The 17,921-nt window shown below is 41.6% G+C and overlaps 1 protein-coding gene across 8 annotated transcripts in view; it reads right to left on the bottom strand.

The window, feature by feature from the left end:
- HIVEP2 (HIVEP zinc finger 2) overlaps window positions 1-17,921 on the bottom strand; it is a 191,847-nt gene that overhangs the window by 10,658 nt on the left and 163,268 nt on the right. For all 8 annotated transcript variants that reach the window (XM_058669217.1, XM_058669441.1, XM_058669284.1 and 5 more), the window contains 4 exons: window positions 13,626-13,670; window positions 7,058-12,631; window positions 6,241-6,395; window positions 2,467-2,642 (listed from right to left, as the gene is read on the bottom strand). In XM_058669217.1, the coding sequence (XP_058525200.1) occupies window positions 2,467-2,642; window positions 6,241-6,395; window positions 7,058-12,244 (5,518 nt within the window). In that variant the 5' untranslated portion in view covers window positions 12,245-12,631; window positions 13,626-13,670. The remainder of the gene's footprint in view (window positions 1-2,466; window positions 2,643-6,240; window positions 6,396-7,057; window positions 12,632-13,625; window positions 13,671-17,921) is intronic.

The following is a 17,921-nucleotide window of genomic DNA, read 5'->3' as shown; positions in this document are numbered from 1 at the left end:
CTAGGAACAAAAATGCTTAATGTTAAATATCTCATGACGACGATGATGAAAAACATAGTTATATAACTCGTGTGTGTGTGTTGTATCTTTATACTATCACCATTTAGAATATACGAAAGTTTAAAAACTTGATCCAATCACGCTGGCTCCAGTGTCCATTACAGGACCATATTAAAAATTCTATAGCATACAACCCAAAGATCCAGGAACAAATTCAATTCTAAGGAACCTTTCTACCTACTTTCATGAAAATATCCCTACTTTCCCCTGTGCTCTTTGATAATGCTTTCACAGCATGTCCCTAGTGATTTCAGAATGCTCCCTGACTACATGGAAACTCAGCCTGTTGAGATACACCGTCCTCTTTGTAAGGATGTCAATCTCATGATTAATGGAACACAACAGCCAGAAATCCAAACTGCGATATTGCTTAATTATTTTTCCTTGTTTATTTATGCCTTATTTATTAAACCAGTAAATTGTACATGCTAATTTGCTAACTCCAAACAGAAATATTACCAAGGTACCATGTTTTTTATTTATCAAAAAATTACATGTGCAATTTTTTTAAAGAGTCCAAAAAGTTAGACATAGACCAAGAATTCTTACATCAAAAAACTCATTAATCTATAAATGAATAATCATTTTATTCTTCCAGGGTGCAAGTATGATGTGCCTGTGTAAGGTTGTGGATGTTAACCGTGACAACATAATTTGTTAATTTAGTTTTGAATATGTGCTGCTGCTTCTGTGTTTTTCTCTCCACCCACTGCCAAGAAGTGGACAGGCTTCAGTTGAAGCCTGAGGAGCATGTGTGCAGGTAGAAAGTACTGGTTGGTTGAAGTTATGAGCTTCTGAAATAAGGGATTAGGTCAGGGAGGGCAAAGCATGGCTGAGGGACGGGACCTACAAACGTGCTTGATTTGTGCTACCAAAGACATGGGATTTAGACATTAGGCAATGCAGCTGGTGGTGAAAACTGTTGGGGCTTCCTGGACGTTTGGCTTATTTTGAAATTCTGAGACATTTGCATATACCCAAAGTGTATACACAAGGCAACTATAATAATGACCAAGAATAAATGATTTCTTGCTGAACCACCAGCCTGAAGGTTGACAGCAGACTGAGTCGGATTTTTTGAAATAGCTAGCAATGTGTCATGTCTTCATTCAGTTTATCACAAAACTGTACCCACAGCAAACACATACACCAAATGAAGCTGTATTAATTTGTAATGATGGCAAAATCTGCAGGATTTCCTAAAAGCAAAATTTGTATTCTCTTATCTCCTAGGAATCTCCTGAGAGTCTAGACAAAAGGCTTGAGTATACCAAGGTGGAAAGTTATTTCAGGGACTTCAAATTTATTTCTTTTGAAATGCAAATGAACACTGTCTCTGGTCTTGGCTTCAAATGAGGCACATCTGAAACATTGATAGCTTTTTTCACAAAGTAGAATCTAATTGTGGAAAAGCCATACACTCAACGCTTCTCAGGAATCAATGGAACAATTCAGGACTTTGGACTACAAGGGCAAAGAAGTGTATGTTTTTCTGTGGAGGGTTATTTTATTTGCTACTTTTTAAAGGGGTGTCAAAGCAGATGAAATGGAATGCAAATTCACAGTGAAAACATGGGAACCGATGTGAGGTGAGTGAAGCAGTGAGTCTGAAGGATGTATTAGATCCAATGCAAAACAGGCTTCTGCAAAAGTCAAACAGCCTCTAATTCACCACCAGCTGTATTCTGAGAATAATGGTTTTCTGAATATTTCCTTGCTCTTATAAAATTACAGTCATATAACTGAAGCAGTCTTCTTCAGTAAAATGCTTTTCTAGACATCTACCTGTTACAAATAGTTTCTAATGGAAGGACACAGTATCATTTCAAGGCAAGTCCTAGTTTTATGAGAATAGCGGTTGTGGCCTGAGAGTGAGGGATTGTCTCCCTGCTGATAAATACACGGAACAGCAGCTATCAAATTTCTATGCATAATTAATGCCACCGTGGATGGAGAGGCCCACCTGGGAGTCTGTGGAGCTCTACATTATTTATAATCCTGAAACTGACCATGGACACATCTTTTCTTCCGAGCTGCTGCTTTGCTTTTCTAATACCACTGCCTGTTTTGTTCTCCCACAATCTTTCAGTTCTGGTGCGAATATTATCTAGACCACATAACATTTCCAACATGAGGTAATAGCCATCCAGGCAATTCTTAGCCACTTCCTTTGGAGACAACCGGCCTGGATCTAAGTCTGTAGCTCTTCATTAAGTCATAAAAGGAGCCTCATAGTCTCAAATGCATCCTTTGATCACAAGGGAGAAAATACATATAACACGGACTTCTACTTCCACAAAACAAAACCATCTTGTTGTCGATCAAGAATAGACACAAAATAGTATTCAACATCCTAAGTAGCCATAAGAAAAGTACTTTTCCTCTTGATGAAAGCCAGACTTATACCTTTCGTTTTGAAGGCAAAGTTACATAACTTGCAAACGTAAGGCCGGACGTCAGTGTGAGTGCGGATATGCTTTTTGAGCATGCTTGGCTTCTTACAGCGAATCCCACATTCTTCACAAATGTACTTCCCACGTCCACGTCCTCTGACATATACATAATCTTCATTGGATTTATACCTGGTTTTTTAAAAAAAAAGAATCCAGTGTGTTTCCAATTGCTTTTAACATTTTATACATCAAACCTAAAGTTAATCATTTGCATGACAAATTTTATGAGGGTGTTTTACAAAAAAATTATCAATGTTATTTTTATAAAGTCTTGAATTTTATGTAGTAGATGCTTGAGAGAACTAGAGAATAGATTTGGCACAGTAAATCGAATGTAATTCTATATGGAATTCAAAATGGAATTGGCTCTGCTATTAAGTGTAAATTTATGGACTCAGAAATGTTCAAATGGCTTATGTAAGCCCCCAAAGATCTGCGCCATATTACTTGTGAATCCTAATATAGCCTCCACTCCAGGGACATCCAAAGAGCACCCAATGTATTGCAATGCTCATTCACCTGACATGATCTAAGATGTGCATGTACAATACACACAGCCTTCCAAATGTGCTATATTAAGCATAACCGATAATAGAATTCTTCATTCCAAGTTTCTACTCTATTTTTGCAGTTCTGGCATGGGACTGTCTCAGAATTTTTGGTTTACACAGGCTGAGCTCAGCTCACCAACTGTTGTCTACAGATTTGCTCTGCTCTTCCCAAAGCCCATGTATTTGAACCAACAATATGGAATGTAAATTTGAAAAGGCTTCTTGAAGGTACTGTTACATAATGAGAAGTAGGGATTCTATTTTTAATCAGATTTGCATCTGCTTCCAGAAGGATTTCATAGAGGGTTGAAAGGATATCTGAGGTCATCCAGTTTAATCAAATTGGTTAGAAGAACAAAGCCTTGGCTAGTTCCTTTGGTAACTGAGGCAAGGAGCTGGCCCCATGCTCAGTCATTCCATCTTTCTGTAGAATGCAATGAAACATGGAATGTTATATGCTAGCATCCTACCAAGTGAGTCAGTGAACAACACTGTCTCACATCACAACAAGCTAGAACTACATGTCATGTCATATCAAAAGATGTTATTTTGGGGCTGTGGGGAGGTTTTAGATAATTTTCAAAGGTAGGCTGACACCTTTAGGCAAAAGGACCTGATTCACTGTAGACTTACTTGAAAGGCACTAGATTTACAATTTTTGTTTTTGTTTTAACATTCTAAGAATGCTGTAAAATGTCCCTATTTTGTGCTAATCTATGTATAGGAATACAAGCAAAATCAGTTTTAATCATTCAAACCACTGAAGGAGTGCTTAAAAGAGAAAATTCATCCACATATTTAAATATTAACACTACTATGTGTGCTGTTTAATCTTACCATTATCTATTTTTTGCTCAATTTCACTCCAAATCATAGTGAAGAGGAGTTACACATATGAAGAACAAATTTTTTTTTTAAGATTTATTTTATTTTTATTACAAAGTCAGATATACTGAGAGGAGGAGAGACAGAGAGGAAGTGGAGCTGCCGGGATTAGAACCAGCAGTCATATGGGATCAAGGCGAGGACCTTAGCCACTAGGCCACGCTGCCAAGCCTATGAAGAACAAATTTTACAAGCCTTTTGCTGCCTTAAATTTCCCTCGTTAGTGAAAAATTTTAACTCCAAAATATGCTTTAAAATTATTTGAGATTCTTTAGTGTTCATTTTGGATTGTCTTTTGTAAAAAAAGTAGAAAACAACCTAACAATGCAAAACTCTTTCACCTTCCAATATCACAATTCTCTTCCTTTAATTAGATGGAACTGCTTGAGGGAATATAAAATGAAACAATTTTATAGAAATGGACTTCTAACGTTTTTCTTTTTATTTACATAAAGGAAACAAATTCCTATATACAGACTTAAGAGTGTAATGGTGCAAGCCACACTGGTGAAGGATTTTCAAACTTACTGAGTCTACCATCACAATCAAGAGGAAATACATTTTATTCCCAGGGAATATAGTTTAATTCCCCATATGTTAGTGAATTAACTTGCTTCCAGAATGAAAATAAAGTTCAGTATCACATGTTAGATGTATTTTTAAAAAATACCTATATACATAAAATATCTGTGATATAACAGCTTTGCAGATCTATGAATCTACTTTGCAGGACACTTACAATAATTAAAAAAATATTTTAAACTCTGCTTTACTGAATTATTACATGTATCACTTAGATAATATAAGAAATATAAAGATTTGGTAATATTTGTTTTTAAGTGATCATTTTGGTTTTGTAATGGCATAAACAGAATGCAACGGTCACATAGTCACCATCATGATGGTCTCATAGTCACCATCATTGCAAAAATTGGGTCATACATAAAGGAACGACCAGGAAAGAGCCCATATCCTGGGAAAATTAAAGTATAGAGAAATGAAATATGGACACAATCACTTTGGATCATCAAACACAGCAATAAATAATCTACATGTTTTCACTATGTCCATCACTGCTGGAGATGGGCTCCTCACTAAGGGTGACCATGAAGAGCTCACGAATCTGGCGCACCTCAATAAAAGAAGGCTGCTGAGACTACAAGTAACAAGAACCCTTCAGTCTCTGAGGACAGATACAATTTCTATTCCTCTTGTTTGTGTTGAAAGATGAGAGATGTATGTATATATTTGAAAGAAGCTTCATGATCACACACAACTGTGTTTTAAGAGTACAACTCTACCTATCCCAAGGGAAAAAAATCTGGGGGGGGGTGGGTGGATCAATAGCAATAATCTACCTGCAAACTGGTAAAGTATGTGAGAAAACAATATCTGAACTCACCAAACATTGAATGTTTTATATGCAAACAGGCAATACTACTTTATTCTTCATTTATAATTGAAGTATTTTTGTGTTTATGCAAATTATAGACTGTGTTATATAAATTATAGATTTTTTTTTGGTAAAGATAAGGCTAGTTACAATGCAATCCCTAAAATGTGGTTAATGTACTTCAGTGTTTTTTTTTTTTTAAGGAAAAGCATAAACTTTATATGTGACTGAACAGTAGATACATTTCTATCAAAATCTCAAACAAGATATTTACACATAATTTCTTGATTGTTTGGATAATACAACCATTGAATCTAATTACTTGAGTTTCAATGGACCTGAAACCAATACTTAAAGAGCAACTCCAAAATACAAAAAAACTGTTTCAGAACAGAGGAAACTGGGAAGGCCTCGTGACTCAATTATGTTATGATATCCTGACTTGGATCCTGGGATGAAATGGACATTGATGGAACTGGTGGAATTCCATTAAAAAGTGTAGTAATAAAAGAAAAAGTTTATACTAATAAAAGAAAACCAACGAATCAATTAGTTTGTACGACTGTGCAATTTTGATTTTATAAGCATAGAACAAAAACAACATAAATGCCCACTAAAAATATCAAAGAATGAACAAACTTGAATATCAACAGTGTGCCAATTTTGTACACTTCATACTGAGTTGAGCTGTAACAATTTAAGGCAGAGGTTCAAGCTGTACATATTAAGGACATTTTCATTCAAATGAAAGCTCCAAGAGCAGAGATAGAAACTCATTGTCTACTTATTACCAGGCCGACTTGGAAAAGCAGCATGACAAAAAGGGATCCACTAAGACAGACCAGGTTGTCCATGCAGACACCCATTGACTTTCACATTTGCGCTTAGGTTTCCTTACCCTCCTTCAAAGATTTTAATTCGGATTGGCTCAGTTTGTTTGGATCCAATATCTTTATCTCCATGCATATCTCCTTTCCCTCTTTCCTTTAAGATACCTCCTACTAGTTTCCTTTCTAGTTTGCTGCCAAATAAAAAGGTTGTTTCAGGTTTCATCTGTAGGACAAAAAGAGAGAATCATTTCCCATGCTTTCTCTAAAACACAATATTCCCTATATCCCACACTTCATAATGTTGAAAATTGCCAGAACTTCAGGCCAATAGCCATGGGGTGCTTACGTAAAATAAGGAACACTGGGGACAAAGCCAAAGAATGACTGTTTCCACTAAATATATTTAACATTTTTGTTTAACAAATACACTCAGTTCTTACTCCATACAATGGTAATAAAGACTGAAAACTACATTCTATATTGTCAAGTAGAAAATTTTAAAAAATTTGTGTTGTCTATTACTAAAGAGAATATGGTAACAGACATAACAAAAAGCTTACTCCCATGAATACTGCTAATTATTAAATTCTAAAGATTAAATTTTAAATATATATATATATATATGGCTTGGACTGTTCAGAGGGAAACAGGTAATAATCTGGAAAAAATAGTTTCAAGGAGATACACCGAGATTACTTTTGGTGAGAAGTGCTTTTGATATGGCTATGGCAAAGCCCTCTGATTTTTGCCAAGTTCAGTTCTACTTCCTTCCTGGCCTTTCTTTCCAGCATTTACCCAGTTCTACATGCCCACCTCACAGTTCCCTGAATCTGTTCAGTAATCAGAGGCACAGCACAAAGTGCAGTCCCAAGCTGCACTGGTTACCTGAGCAAACTGCTTCCAAGCACTTGAGGATGTCAGCTTCCCCGTGCCTGGCCGATGCATAGCAGCCAGGGTATAAATTTCTGTGGTGATTTTTTGCTTGGACCGCAGAAGAGCCAGCGTGGTCTTGGTGTTCAATCCTGATGGGTTTGGGTTACAGGAACTAATGCACCATGAAGCATAAACCGAGGATTGGAAGGTGGCCTGTTGCACAAAATTAGGTTTTGTATAATTCAAGAAGCACCAGCTCACAGTAGTTGTTGTCCGCAGACTGGGGAACTGAAGAATCTGCTGGAACTCGGCCACGTCTGTGAAAAGGAGAGTTGAGTTTGCCACGTTGCCACTGGGGCCAGAAGCCATGCGGACCAGCATGCCGAACGGCACCTTCTGGCCCTTCCCCTCCTCTTCCTGCTGACTGTCTCCCATGGGCAAGGTCGAGCTCTGAGGGCTCATGCTCATGTCCGATGCGGTCTCATCGACATCTAACTCATCGGAGGACTCTCTGCTGTCTGAAGGCCCACTGGATTTACGCCTCGAAGGGGCTGTCCTGGAACTGGGAAGCATCTCCCTGCTGGGTGGGAACGGCTCCCTGGTGGACGCACTGATGGCTGGATAGTCTTGAGACGAGGAGGGCGACAGAGAGGAGAAGGAAGAGGACCCCGACTGCAGCCCATCCTTTGGCTCAGATGCACATCCTTGGCGAACCAGCTGGGGTTTCTGGGGGCGGGAGAGGTCCTTTTTGATGTCTGAGTTGGTTAGCTCCACGGCACTGAGCTCTTCTACAATCTGTCCATACATCTTCTCTTCTTTGACCCGTTTCTGCTGCTTGGTTTCCATGAAGAGCTCCAAGCTGCTTGCAGGAGAAAGCATTCGTTTGCTACCTCCAAGATTGGCAGCACTCTCAGAAGTGGAAGGTAAACATAAGGGGATGGAGGACTCTAAGCCAAGGGGTAAGGTCTGGGGTACTTTCCAGAGAGGGTATTTTTCCAAGCTGGCATGCTGCCCTAGTACCTGGGCAATGTTAAAACCAATGCCCTGCATGGCTGCGTTGGTCACCAGTGTCCTCTGGGTCATATTTTCATCGACCTTGCATATGACAATGGTAGGGCTGTTCTGCCCAAGTATCTGAGAAATGCTTGTGTACATGACACTTCCATAGGAGGGCACGTGTGTCTGGATCCGAACAGGAACCACCGTTCCCGGTAACGATTGCAAAGGTCCAGCATCAGGTGAGGCAAAATCTTCTTGAAGAATCTGTTCGGAAGGAGTTTCACTTGACTTACTGCTCTGGTCCGCTGGAAATTTAGGAGGAAAGTTCTTTGAGAATAGCCCTGATGTGCCTGAATAACACGGGTAGCTTTGCTCTTTCGTGGGTGCATACTCAGCGGCTTTCTTGCCCGCGAGCTCAGCAACGTGCTCTAAGGGATAACTAGAATGGATTTCTGCCTGGAAAGAGGGCTTGCTGTAGCTCTTCTGAGGGTGTGGAGCAAAAGGAGGTGGAAAATGTGCCTGCCACCAGGGAGGCTGCTGAGCCGGTAAACGAACCATACACACAGTAGGATACTGAAATTGAAACAAAGCATTCTGGAGGGGAGAAAACGGAATTGTCTCTTGATGAGGAAACAAGGGGGGCTGCTCGGCTAAGTGTTTGCTTGTCATATAGGACGTTGGTTGTAACAAAGAATTTCTCAAAGATTCCTGACTGTCCAGGCTCATGATCTGCTGCTGGGCCAGATGGAGTGGTCCGGAGCTCAATTGGGCACAAGGAACCACCCCTTGCTTCCCAGGGTCATCCCCTGGCAGGGGAGGGGGCAGCGCTGAGGACGGGCCATGGTGCCAGGCGGCCCGGAGGCCAGCCTGCAGCTGCTCCAGCTGCTCCTGCTTGACGCTGGGATCCACACTGCCTTCACCCTGGGCGATTTCAGGGGAGCCGCTGAAGGAGGCTTGCCGCACCAGAAAGCATTTTTTCCTCTCGCGGGATGGTGACAACGCGGAGGAGGCCGGCGCCCCTATCCCGGGAGCGTGGGACAGGTTTCCATAATCAAAGGATTTGCTGCGAATTTCTGGGACTTCGGCTGGGTGAGGACAGGGCATCTGTTCTGAGGAGCAGCGCCGCATTTCCTTCTGGTGGTGATGGCCTGGAACAGACAGAGAGTAGGAACCGGCAGGGACAGTCAGAAACTCCGAATGCTTTCCAAACTCTTCCTGCTTGGGAGGTGCCGTGAGCTTCATGGCTTCTTCTCTCTCGAAAGACATGGAGAAACTGGAGCTGTGGGACAGGTTGCTTTCTTGACTGGGGCTGCGGGAAAGGCCTGTGCCTGTGGATTCGAAGCTCGACTCCCCGGAGGAGTGCTCCATGTCTGCAAGACGCAGACGCTTCTTCTTGGGCGGCAGCTTCTCCGCGGGGAGCTGGGAGAGGGTCTCGCTCCTCTGGGGCCACTGGAACTCTTCCACTGGCTTCTCTGGCTCTTTATTCTGCGCTTCTTTCTCCTTCTCTGGTTTATCCGGCTCCTCAGTCACCCGAATCTCTGGCACCTGGATGTTGTGCTGGCGAACCAGCCGAGGCTGCTGTGTATGGAAGGCCTGCTGCACCTGCGGTGCTGGGGAAGGCTTGCCCCCACTGTCCAGGCTGTCCCTGGCTGCAGCCCACTCGGGGCTCACGGGAGCTTCGGAAACCTCGCTGTCACCCGTTTCAGGTGAAGGGACTTTGTCCTGTGCGCAAACCGCCAGCTCAGCGGACTCAGACCTTTCGAATGAATTGGGCCGGCTCAGGGAATTTGTGTGCTGGATGACAGAAATCACATTACCGGGGGGTTTCCTGCCCCCTAGATCTGACGTCTTGTCTGAATCTGTGGCTGATGGTGACTCCTCTGACCCAAGAGAGAAGCTTCCAGACTGCAGCGGAGGCCGACTGGGGTCAAAACGTTCAGGGTGACCATGACAAGGGTTCTCGTGCGCAGCCAGGCCAAACCCACCCCTTCCTCCTTCCTGCATCTGCAATTTAGGGTCATAATCCAAAGTCATCATGGCCACAGGAGTGCTGACAACACCGCTACAGATCATTGGAGTGTCCTCCTCGTCTCCCACGCTCTTCTCTTTCCGGCGTTTTCTGGTTTCACACATAGTCCCAAACATGGTGGGCCCAGCCTGCAGGGGCACCACGGGATCCATGAAGTATTCACCGTGTTTCAGAGAACCCATGCTAGAAATCTCCCTGTAGCCCTGCTTGGGTGGCTCGGAGTCTTCCCACTTCTGATGGGGTTTCCGGCTGACATCATAGTCGTGCCCAACTCTCTCCCCAGGAGCCAGCTTCTTTTCCTTCAGGGATGAGCCAGGGAGGCTCTTGGATGCCCTGCTGTGGTGTTCCACCTCCAAGTGCCCCTCCTGGACCGAAGGCAGCTCGAAGGCTGCTTGTCGTCGCAGCATGCGTTGAGGGGGGATGCCCACGGTTCCCGGGTAGAACACGTCATCCGACCCAGCCATCCTCTCATCAAACGAATGGCTGCCTCTCAAAGAAGGAGGGACACTTAAATTCGTTGCGGAAGAGGTTGGCATTGAGTTGCTTCTAATGAGAGGGGAAGCGTCGACAGGAGCTTCTAGGAGTGCTGAGCTGCTGCCTTGGAAATGTCCTGGGTAAAGTTTTCCTTCATTCCTGACAGACGACGGGACCGTCTGGGGCTGTCTGGACTCACTGTTGAATTTTGCGGATTTCAGGATGCTGGCTTGACTCGGGTCGACATCGCCCTTGCTGGGGATCAGCTGTGAGACGGGGTCCTCAAACATCTGGATGTCTAACCTGGTGTTGACATGAGGTAATGGTTCTGTCAGACCCCTCCTGCCCAGGCTGGTGCGCTCCTGACTCGCGGGCGTAACACTGAGGGTATTTCTCGGACTCAGGCGACAGTATTTTCCAAAGATGATTTCCTCGTAAGACTTTGCATTGGTGTTGGGAGGGCTTATTTGCTGCTCTGCACTTTCTGAGCGAGAAAAGTAACCGGAATCAGTGCTTCCTTTGCTGTGCGGGCTCAGAAGGTTGAGAGAAGGTTCGGAATCGTGTCCCTTCTTCTCCGACAATCTCAGTGCAAGCTTCTGTTTGACTGTGTGAGAGTCATCGGCCTTCGTGCTGAGGGACGGATTTGGAAGCATCTCAGAGCCGAGGTACTGAGAACTCTCATTCGGAAGGGAGAGCCCACTTTTGGGGATAATCAAAATCGGCACCTTCATTGGCCCTCCCAACGATTCTTCCAGAGACCCGTGAAAGCCACCTCTGCCGGCAATATCCAGCGGCATGGGTGGGCCGGGACTCATTTTGTCGGAAGCCTCGGCAAACAGAGAACTCTCCTCATCTGTGTCTGTGCTCTGCTCTCCATCTGAATGTATCTCTGCTTCCACATCAATAAAACCAGCCTCTAGGTCCAATTTAGATACAGCTGACTCTGTGAAAGGTACTAATCCCGCCTTAATTGCATGGGCGTGCGACTTTCTGTGCTTGTACAAATTGCTCTTTGTCTTAAAAGAAAAACCGCAAGGGACACACGGGTACGGCCTTTCCCCGGTGTGGGACCTGATGTGTTTTTTCAGTACACTTGGTTTGGCACAGGCCCGGCTGCAGTACGGGCAAATGTACTTGCCGGGTTTTTTGGGTTTGTGCTCTTTCTTGTGAGCATCCTCTGCCTGGTCGAGACTTTTCTGGGAGTATTGGCTATAGGCAGGGTTTAGACCGGAAAGCTTTTTTCTAGGATAACCACCACTGTGGCCGTGGAGAGGGAAGGGAAACAAGTCCTCGGAGGCGACAGCTGGCAAAGGGCCGGGGAACAGCCACGGCGGGCCCTCGAGGCTCTGATGGGGCTTGCTGCTGTGCAGGACTCCCTGTGGCAATGAGTGCTGTGGGAACGGAAGCGAATGTTGGCATGCATAAGGACTCGGGTGGGGCGGTGGGTACTGCTTCTCTGGGACTTGCTGCACCCCTTCGCCAGGCGAGGCTAGCTTCCCAGAACCGAACAGCTGTGCTGACGCTGTGTTTCCATGTTGCTCAGGATCGGTCTGGGCTTGCCGCTGTCCTTCTTGACTGCCGAAAGTGCTCATCTTAATAACAGCGGGTGGTTCTTGTCTCCATCTACCTGCTGCTTGATCAGTTTCTCCAGACCTTGAGGTAGCGTTTTGTCCTAGAGCTGTGTCCCCAGTGTCCATTTTGTCATGCAAGGTCTTAAGTGCTAGTTCACAGGAAAGCCGTGAAGACGCATGGAGTGTCTCCAAAGCTGTGCTTTTTTAAAGCTTGGCTGCTTCCATGTTCCAGGGTGTCTACACACTTGCTGATCCTTCCTTCTCTTTGGAAACTTCCACAGCCACACCATAGGCAGCGGGCGTTAGATGGTGACGTCCTTGGACCAGGGCTATAACACAGTTCTCTCCATGGTAGAAATGTCCGTCCAAAGGTTAAGTGCAAATATATAAAGGTATCTTATGACATTTGAATAATTCTACTAAGATGAAATTGGGATAATGGATAGTCTTGAAGAAATTTTGCCCATCAACTAGAGTAAAGTCCAGTTGCCAGCTTCACTAACACACAATGACCTACAGAAAAGGAAAGAACGAAGATATTACATCAGTTATCAAATGAGAAACTCAAGCCAATCCTTAAATAGCCAATCCAGAATCAGCATGCTTTTTTACTTCAAAGAATTCTACTTATGACCGTTGTAGTAGTTTAACAACTAAAAAGATTTTATTTATTTAAAAGGCTAAATTACAGAGAGAAATAGGAGAGAGATCTTCCTTTTGCTGCTTCAAATAGCCACAACTGCTAGAACTGAGCCAGGCAGAAGCCAGGATTCAGGAGCTTCCTCTAGGTCTCCCACAGGGGCACAAGGGCCAAGGACTGGGGCAACCTCCTCTGCTTTCCTGGCACATTGGCAGGGAGCTGGATAGTAAATGGAGCAGCAGGGATTCAAACCAGCGTCTATGTGGACTCTAGCACTGCAGACAAAAGCGTAATCTGTGTGCCACAAGTGCCAGCCCCAGCATATTAATTCCAAATTAAGCATTATGTCATTAAAAAAATTAGCCTCCAGGTCAGAATTTTGGATATCTTTTAAAATATTTCCTAGTTTCATATAGTAAACTACATTCAGGAAAACTATAGATGTTGTTTATACATTCATAAGATTTTCAAAACCTTGATGAAAAAGATTAACACCATTCCTACCCAGGTTTTAACTTATATGTTGAACATTTATATAGTACTATAATATATAGCAAGTATAAAATGCCTATTAATATAAGATATAAATTTACCACTGCATATATGTCAATATTCAATACATGAAACATTAAAATATGGACCATTTTATATGTGGTATCTAAATATCACAATATGGGTATGTTTTTATAACTTAAAACCAGCTATTGTTAGCACTAGACCAAGGTAATAAGAATCAAAGATTATCACAGAAATTTGGAAAAGCAGCAAAGCACATCTAAACAAAATCACTACCTGTCTTCATAATATGGAAAGCAAAGGAAATCTGGGGAATGTTTTAAAGGAACAGTTTAAGAATAAAATAATTACCTGAAGAGTTTAGCGTTCTCAAGGGCATGATTGTCCTGACGCTTCCTGGGTACAACACAAACAGAAAAAAAATGCTCCATTGAACCACAGTATTAGTGTATAAAACAACAATTTACAGATTCCTACTTCCAGTGCAAAATAGACAGGGTGCCCAGGGCTGCACGCCCTAAAACAAGGACAAGGAGGAACTGAGGCAGAGTGTGCTACCTAACACCAGTAACCCTTATCTGGTCATCTAGAAATAACACAGAGAAAAAATTATTGAAAGTCATATTAGTTTCCAAAATATAAGATCACTGTATCAAGACACCTTAGAAGTTTTGCATGCAATCCGCTTAGTTTAATTGCGTAAATAATAAAAAAGTGATTTTTTTCATTGTACCTGTAAATTTGAACACTTAACAGAATGTATTTTCATTTAGGATATATACATCACAGAAAACTATAATAAGCAGTCTTTAGATGACAACTTAGGAAGACTTGACAGTTTGGTAAGTGCCAGATTTTAAGTGAATACGTGGTTTATCCAAGAGAATCATCATCACCAAGAAGAGTATGAGGACCTCAATGTTAAATTATAGCAGTGATGATGACAGCTGATATATGTCCCTGATAGAAAAGGTGGCAGTACTTATCAACTGTAAAATAGTTCACATATTTGGCTCAAATATTCCATTGGTGTAAATTTGTCTTTATAGATGTATCTGTCTAAGTGCACACAGATATGTATACAGGACTATGTAAACACATTATGGTGCAACTATGAAACTGGTGATTAAAGAAAACTGAAGTACACATCTAAGTACCCATGTGGAAATCATTCAGGTGACAGTTACATACAGGCAAGAAAGGTCTACTGCACCCTCTGTATATTGTGAATCCATTGGTATAGAAGAAAAACACATGGTAAACAGAAATTTCCTCTTGATATGCCAAACTTTTGCCACTAGCTAAATGACAGGAGTAGAACCAAGGAGTCACAGAAGGCCTTTAGTTTTCACCTTATTGGGTAAATTCGGCTTATTTCTCTCAACATGAGCAGTTGAATAAAATGCTGAGTAATCAAAAACGATGCTATCACTCCACTGTACTGCAGATTCCTAAGCTTAAATTCCAGTTCTGCTGTAATACTGCATCAAGGTGGAGGAATCCACCGGGGGGAGGGGTGGGGGAGGGGTGGGCGAATTCCCAGAGCCTATGAAACTGTCACATAATGCAAAATAATTAATAAAAAAAATTCCTGTTCTGTTCTTATATCCATGGGAAATCAGCTCCCTCATATACAACTCTTCCGTGATGGCGATGGGAAAGGAAGAAAACACGGAAATGTCCACAGAGCAGTACAACTTTGGGATGAAAAATCAGTAGCCCAAAGATATTTGTGCTAAGATAACTAAAATCAAAAGTTCCCACTTCTGACAGTCATGAAGCACAGCACTGTAGAAAAGTGTATCTATAAAGTAATTGTCACAAATAACAGGCCACCAAACTCATCCTATTAAACCTCACTGTGCTGCAAGTTTTACAATTGGATTTAAGTGCCTTCATGCCACCACAGAGATCTTCCTAAGTGCCCTCAGAAAAGAAATGATGACCTCCCTGTGTTCCAAGACAGACTTGCTCCTGTCAAATCCAGCCAGCATGTAACAAGACAAAAACAGAATGCTGAATCTCACTTGGCTGAATTTGGTGTTTAATTAGCTAAAAACTTAAGGTTCATGTAGATACAACCTCTGTCAATTTGTAGAGGTAAGCATCCTCCTAACTCTGCCTTTCAAATACATAATTTATCAAAAACAGAATTTTTATGACTTACAAAAAGTTGAAACTACTACACCCTAAAGTAGATACATCTAATTGTTATTCAGTAAGCACAAAGCATCCACAAACACATCTAAATAAAATCCTAAGGCAACATTCTACTAACACAGAGAGTAGATCAGTAGATAATGATGATTTGCATAAACTTCAAAAGCATATATTGAATTATCAGAGCAAAACTTATCTAGAACATTATTTGTAGGAAAGAAAGTGAATCAGAAAATAAAACACTATCTACCTATTTGCTGTTTTATTTAAAAACAATTTTGCTAAAGATTCCATAGGATCATCCTATAGTATTCTAACAGCAACTACTGCCCAGAAGATTTTCAAAATTCAAAATTTTAATTCCAGTGATGAATACATGAGCTCCATCATGCAAGTGGGTTCAATCAGAAAAATCTTTTCCTTTTACATTTCTAAGGTAAGACTATGTAGGATGTGCCTCTATTTAATCCATGACATCCTGCACCATGTTTCTATTCTCCTGGATTGTTAAAAACTTCATTCGTGGGGTCTGAACCAAAGACTTCAATGGTAGGCAACCATTCTGCTCAACATTTCTCTGAACAGCTGCTTCCGACTTTTCACTGCAGTATAGGCTTAAACAAATACTACTAGGAGATGGAAATTATTCCTGCTTTAGAGGAACCTTTTTACATTAGATTAGAAAACTGTATTATCTGAGGATGTAATATTCTCTCCCATCTTCATGCAGATCCTTCTACTAAGCACGACCCATAAAATCGTTTCCCTTTTAGAAGTCTCTGAGAAAAACTAAGTGAGAAAGAGAAACGAGTGATGGGTCACTTGGGGAATTTACTGACATTTTAGCTTATGGATTCTTACTATTTAATCACGCATTTGGGATGTCTTTCTCTTTCAAAGTAAGCAGAATTGGGGAGGGTTTAAAAGTTTTAAAAGTTGCTTATACCAAGGACAATAAATTCATTTTAAAAATTACTGGGCTTTCAAAATTAGTCTAAGGTCTGATAGCAACACTTCCATTGTTTTTGTTTTTGTTAGGCGTAACACTTTTAGCTAAGTGCCTTCACCATTCCAAACATTGCATAGAATCCTGAGTATTTATTGCTAAAATGTATGAAAATGTTTGTAGATGAGAAAACAGATATATTATTAAAAGCAATTCATACTAACTGGATCATTTCACCTAAGAAAATAGTTTCTTTGGACTTCACAATATTATTACAAATCATCAAGTGTACTATTGTATCAACCTACAATTTTAGTTGGCATTTCTCAATACATCTACTTGGACCTGTAAGGTCTACAGTATTGCAGTTAATTATGGCTACAATATTTCTCTATAATCATATAGATTCAACTCATTTTTAAGATTCTCTAATAGTATGTTGAAAGTAAATTCTGATTATCCTTGTCAATTGATACATTTAAAAATGCAAAATGAGAGCGATTCTTATACAGAAACAGCTAGTTATCATTTTATTCACTGAGATTTCTTTTTATGGTAACCAAACCCACACAGTCATTTTTGGCACCCACTGCCAACAAAGGAGCGGTATTCCAAACACAGTTTCACACTCACATCTAAAATGTTCCCTAATGTTCCTGAGCTCTGTGAGAGCAGGGGGACATTTTACCAGATGACAAAACTCTAAAGTATCTGACGTGGAAGTGTCCAGTGGGTGATGATACACGCAACTCAAGGGCAAAACACAGTAGAGAAGAGAGGCATGTTTTTGGTGGATGGTCATTTCCAGAACGGAGTAGTACTGACAACGCTCTTCTCCTCTCCATAGTTTTTGCAAGAGTGACAGAACTAAAGGAACTGAAGCATAAGGAATAAAAATGGGATCACATGGGAGAGGTGCCATTTTGCTGAGCATGTCATCGCCCTTGGCCTTTCTTCATGGTCCCACCCAAAAGAACTTGGCACCCAGTTAACTAGTTTCCTCAGAGAGGCCCCAAAAGGAAAAGCCCAGCCACAGCTGCCTGTACGGACCTGCTCAGAGGTCCCTCCAGGATAACAGCTGGTGGGATTGGCAGGAAGGCAGGCTTGCTCTGCTGATTCATAAAGGCCTACAGTATCCGGGCTGTCAGTCTGGAAGGTTCTGCTCAGAAAAACACTAGCCTAGAAAAAACTCTATCTCAGGAAATTAATCATCACTGGATGGTGGCAGAAGTCAAGCGAGCATTAAAGAATAACATCATAAATAACAGGACAGAATGACACGTCAAAGAAAAACAACAAAAAACCCAAAAAACTTCACTCCTGTCTCTTTCCAACAATGTAGCAACAGAAGCAGTTTTGTAAAATGATTATTTGGTCTTTTTTGAGAATGTGGTGGTATTAAAAAGAAACTAAAAGGGATTCTTTAAAACGTTTATGAAAAATGGAATAATGATATGTTTCTGGGAGCAAAAAGAAGTCTAAAATCTTAGGTACTGTTTCTCCAAAATTTGCATTTTCCTCGAACTTTCTGAAAACCCCTG

This window comes from Ochotona princeps, chromosome 1, assembly GCF_030435755.1.
Source record: "Ochotona princeps isolate mOchPri1 chromosome 1, mOchPri1.hap1, whole genome shotgun sequence".
Taxonomy (NCBI): domain Eukaryota; kingdom Metazoa; phylum Chordata; class Mammalia; order Lagomorpha; family Ochotonidae; genus Ochotona; species Ochotona princeps.
The sequence above is the reverse complement of the archived record's forward strand: the minus strand, read 5'-3'. Positions and strand labels throughout refer to the sequence as shown.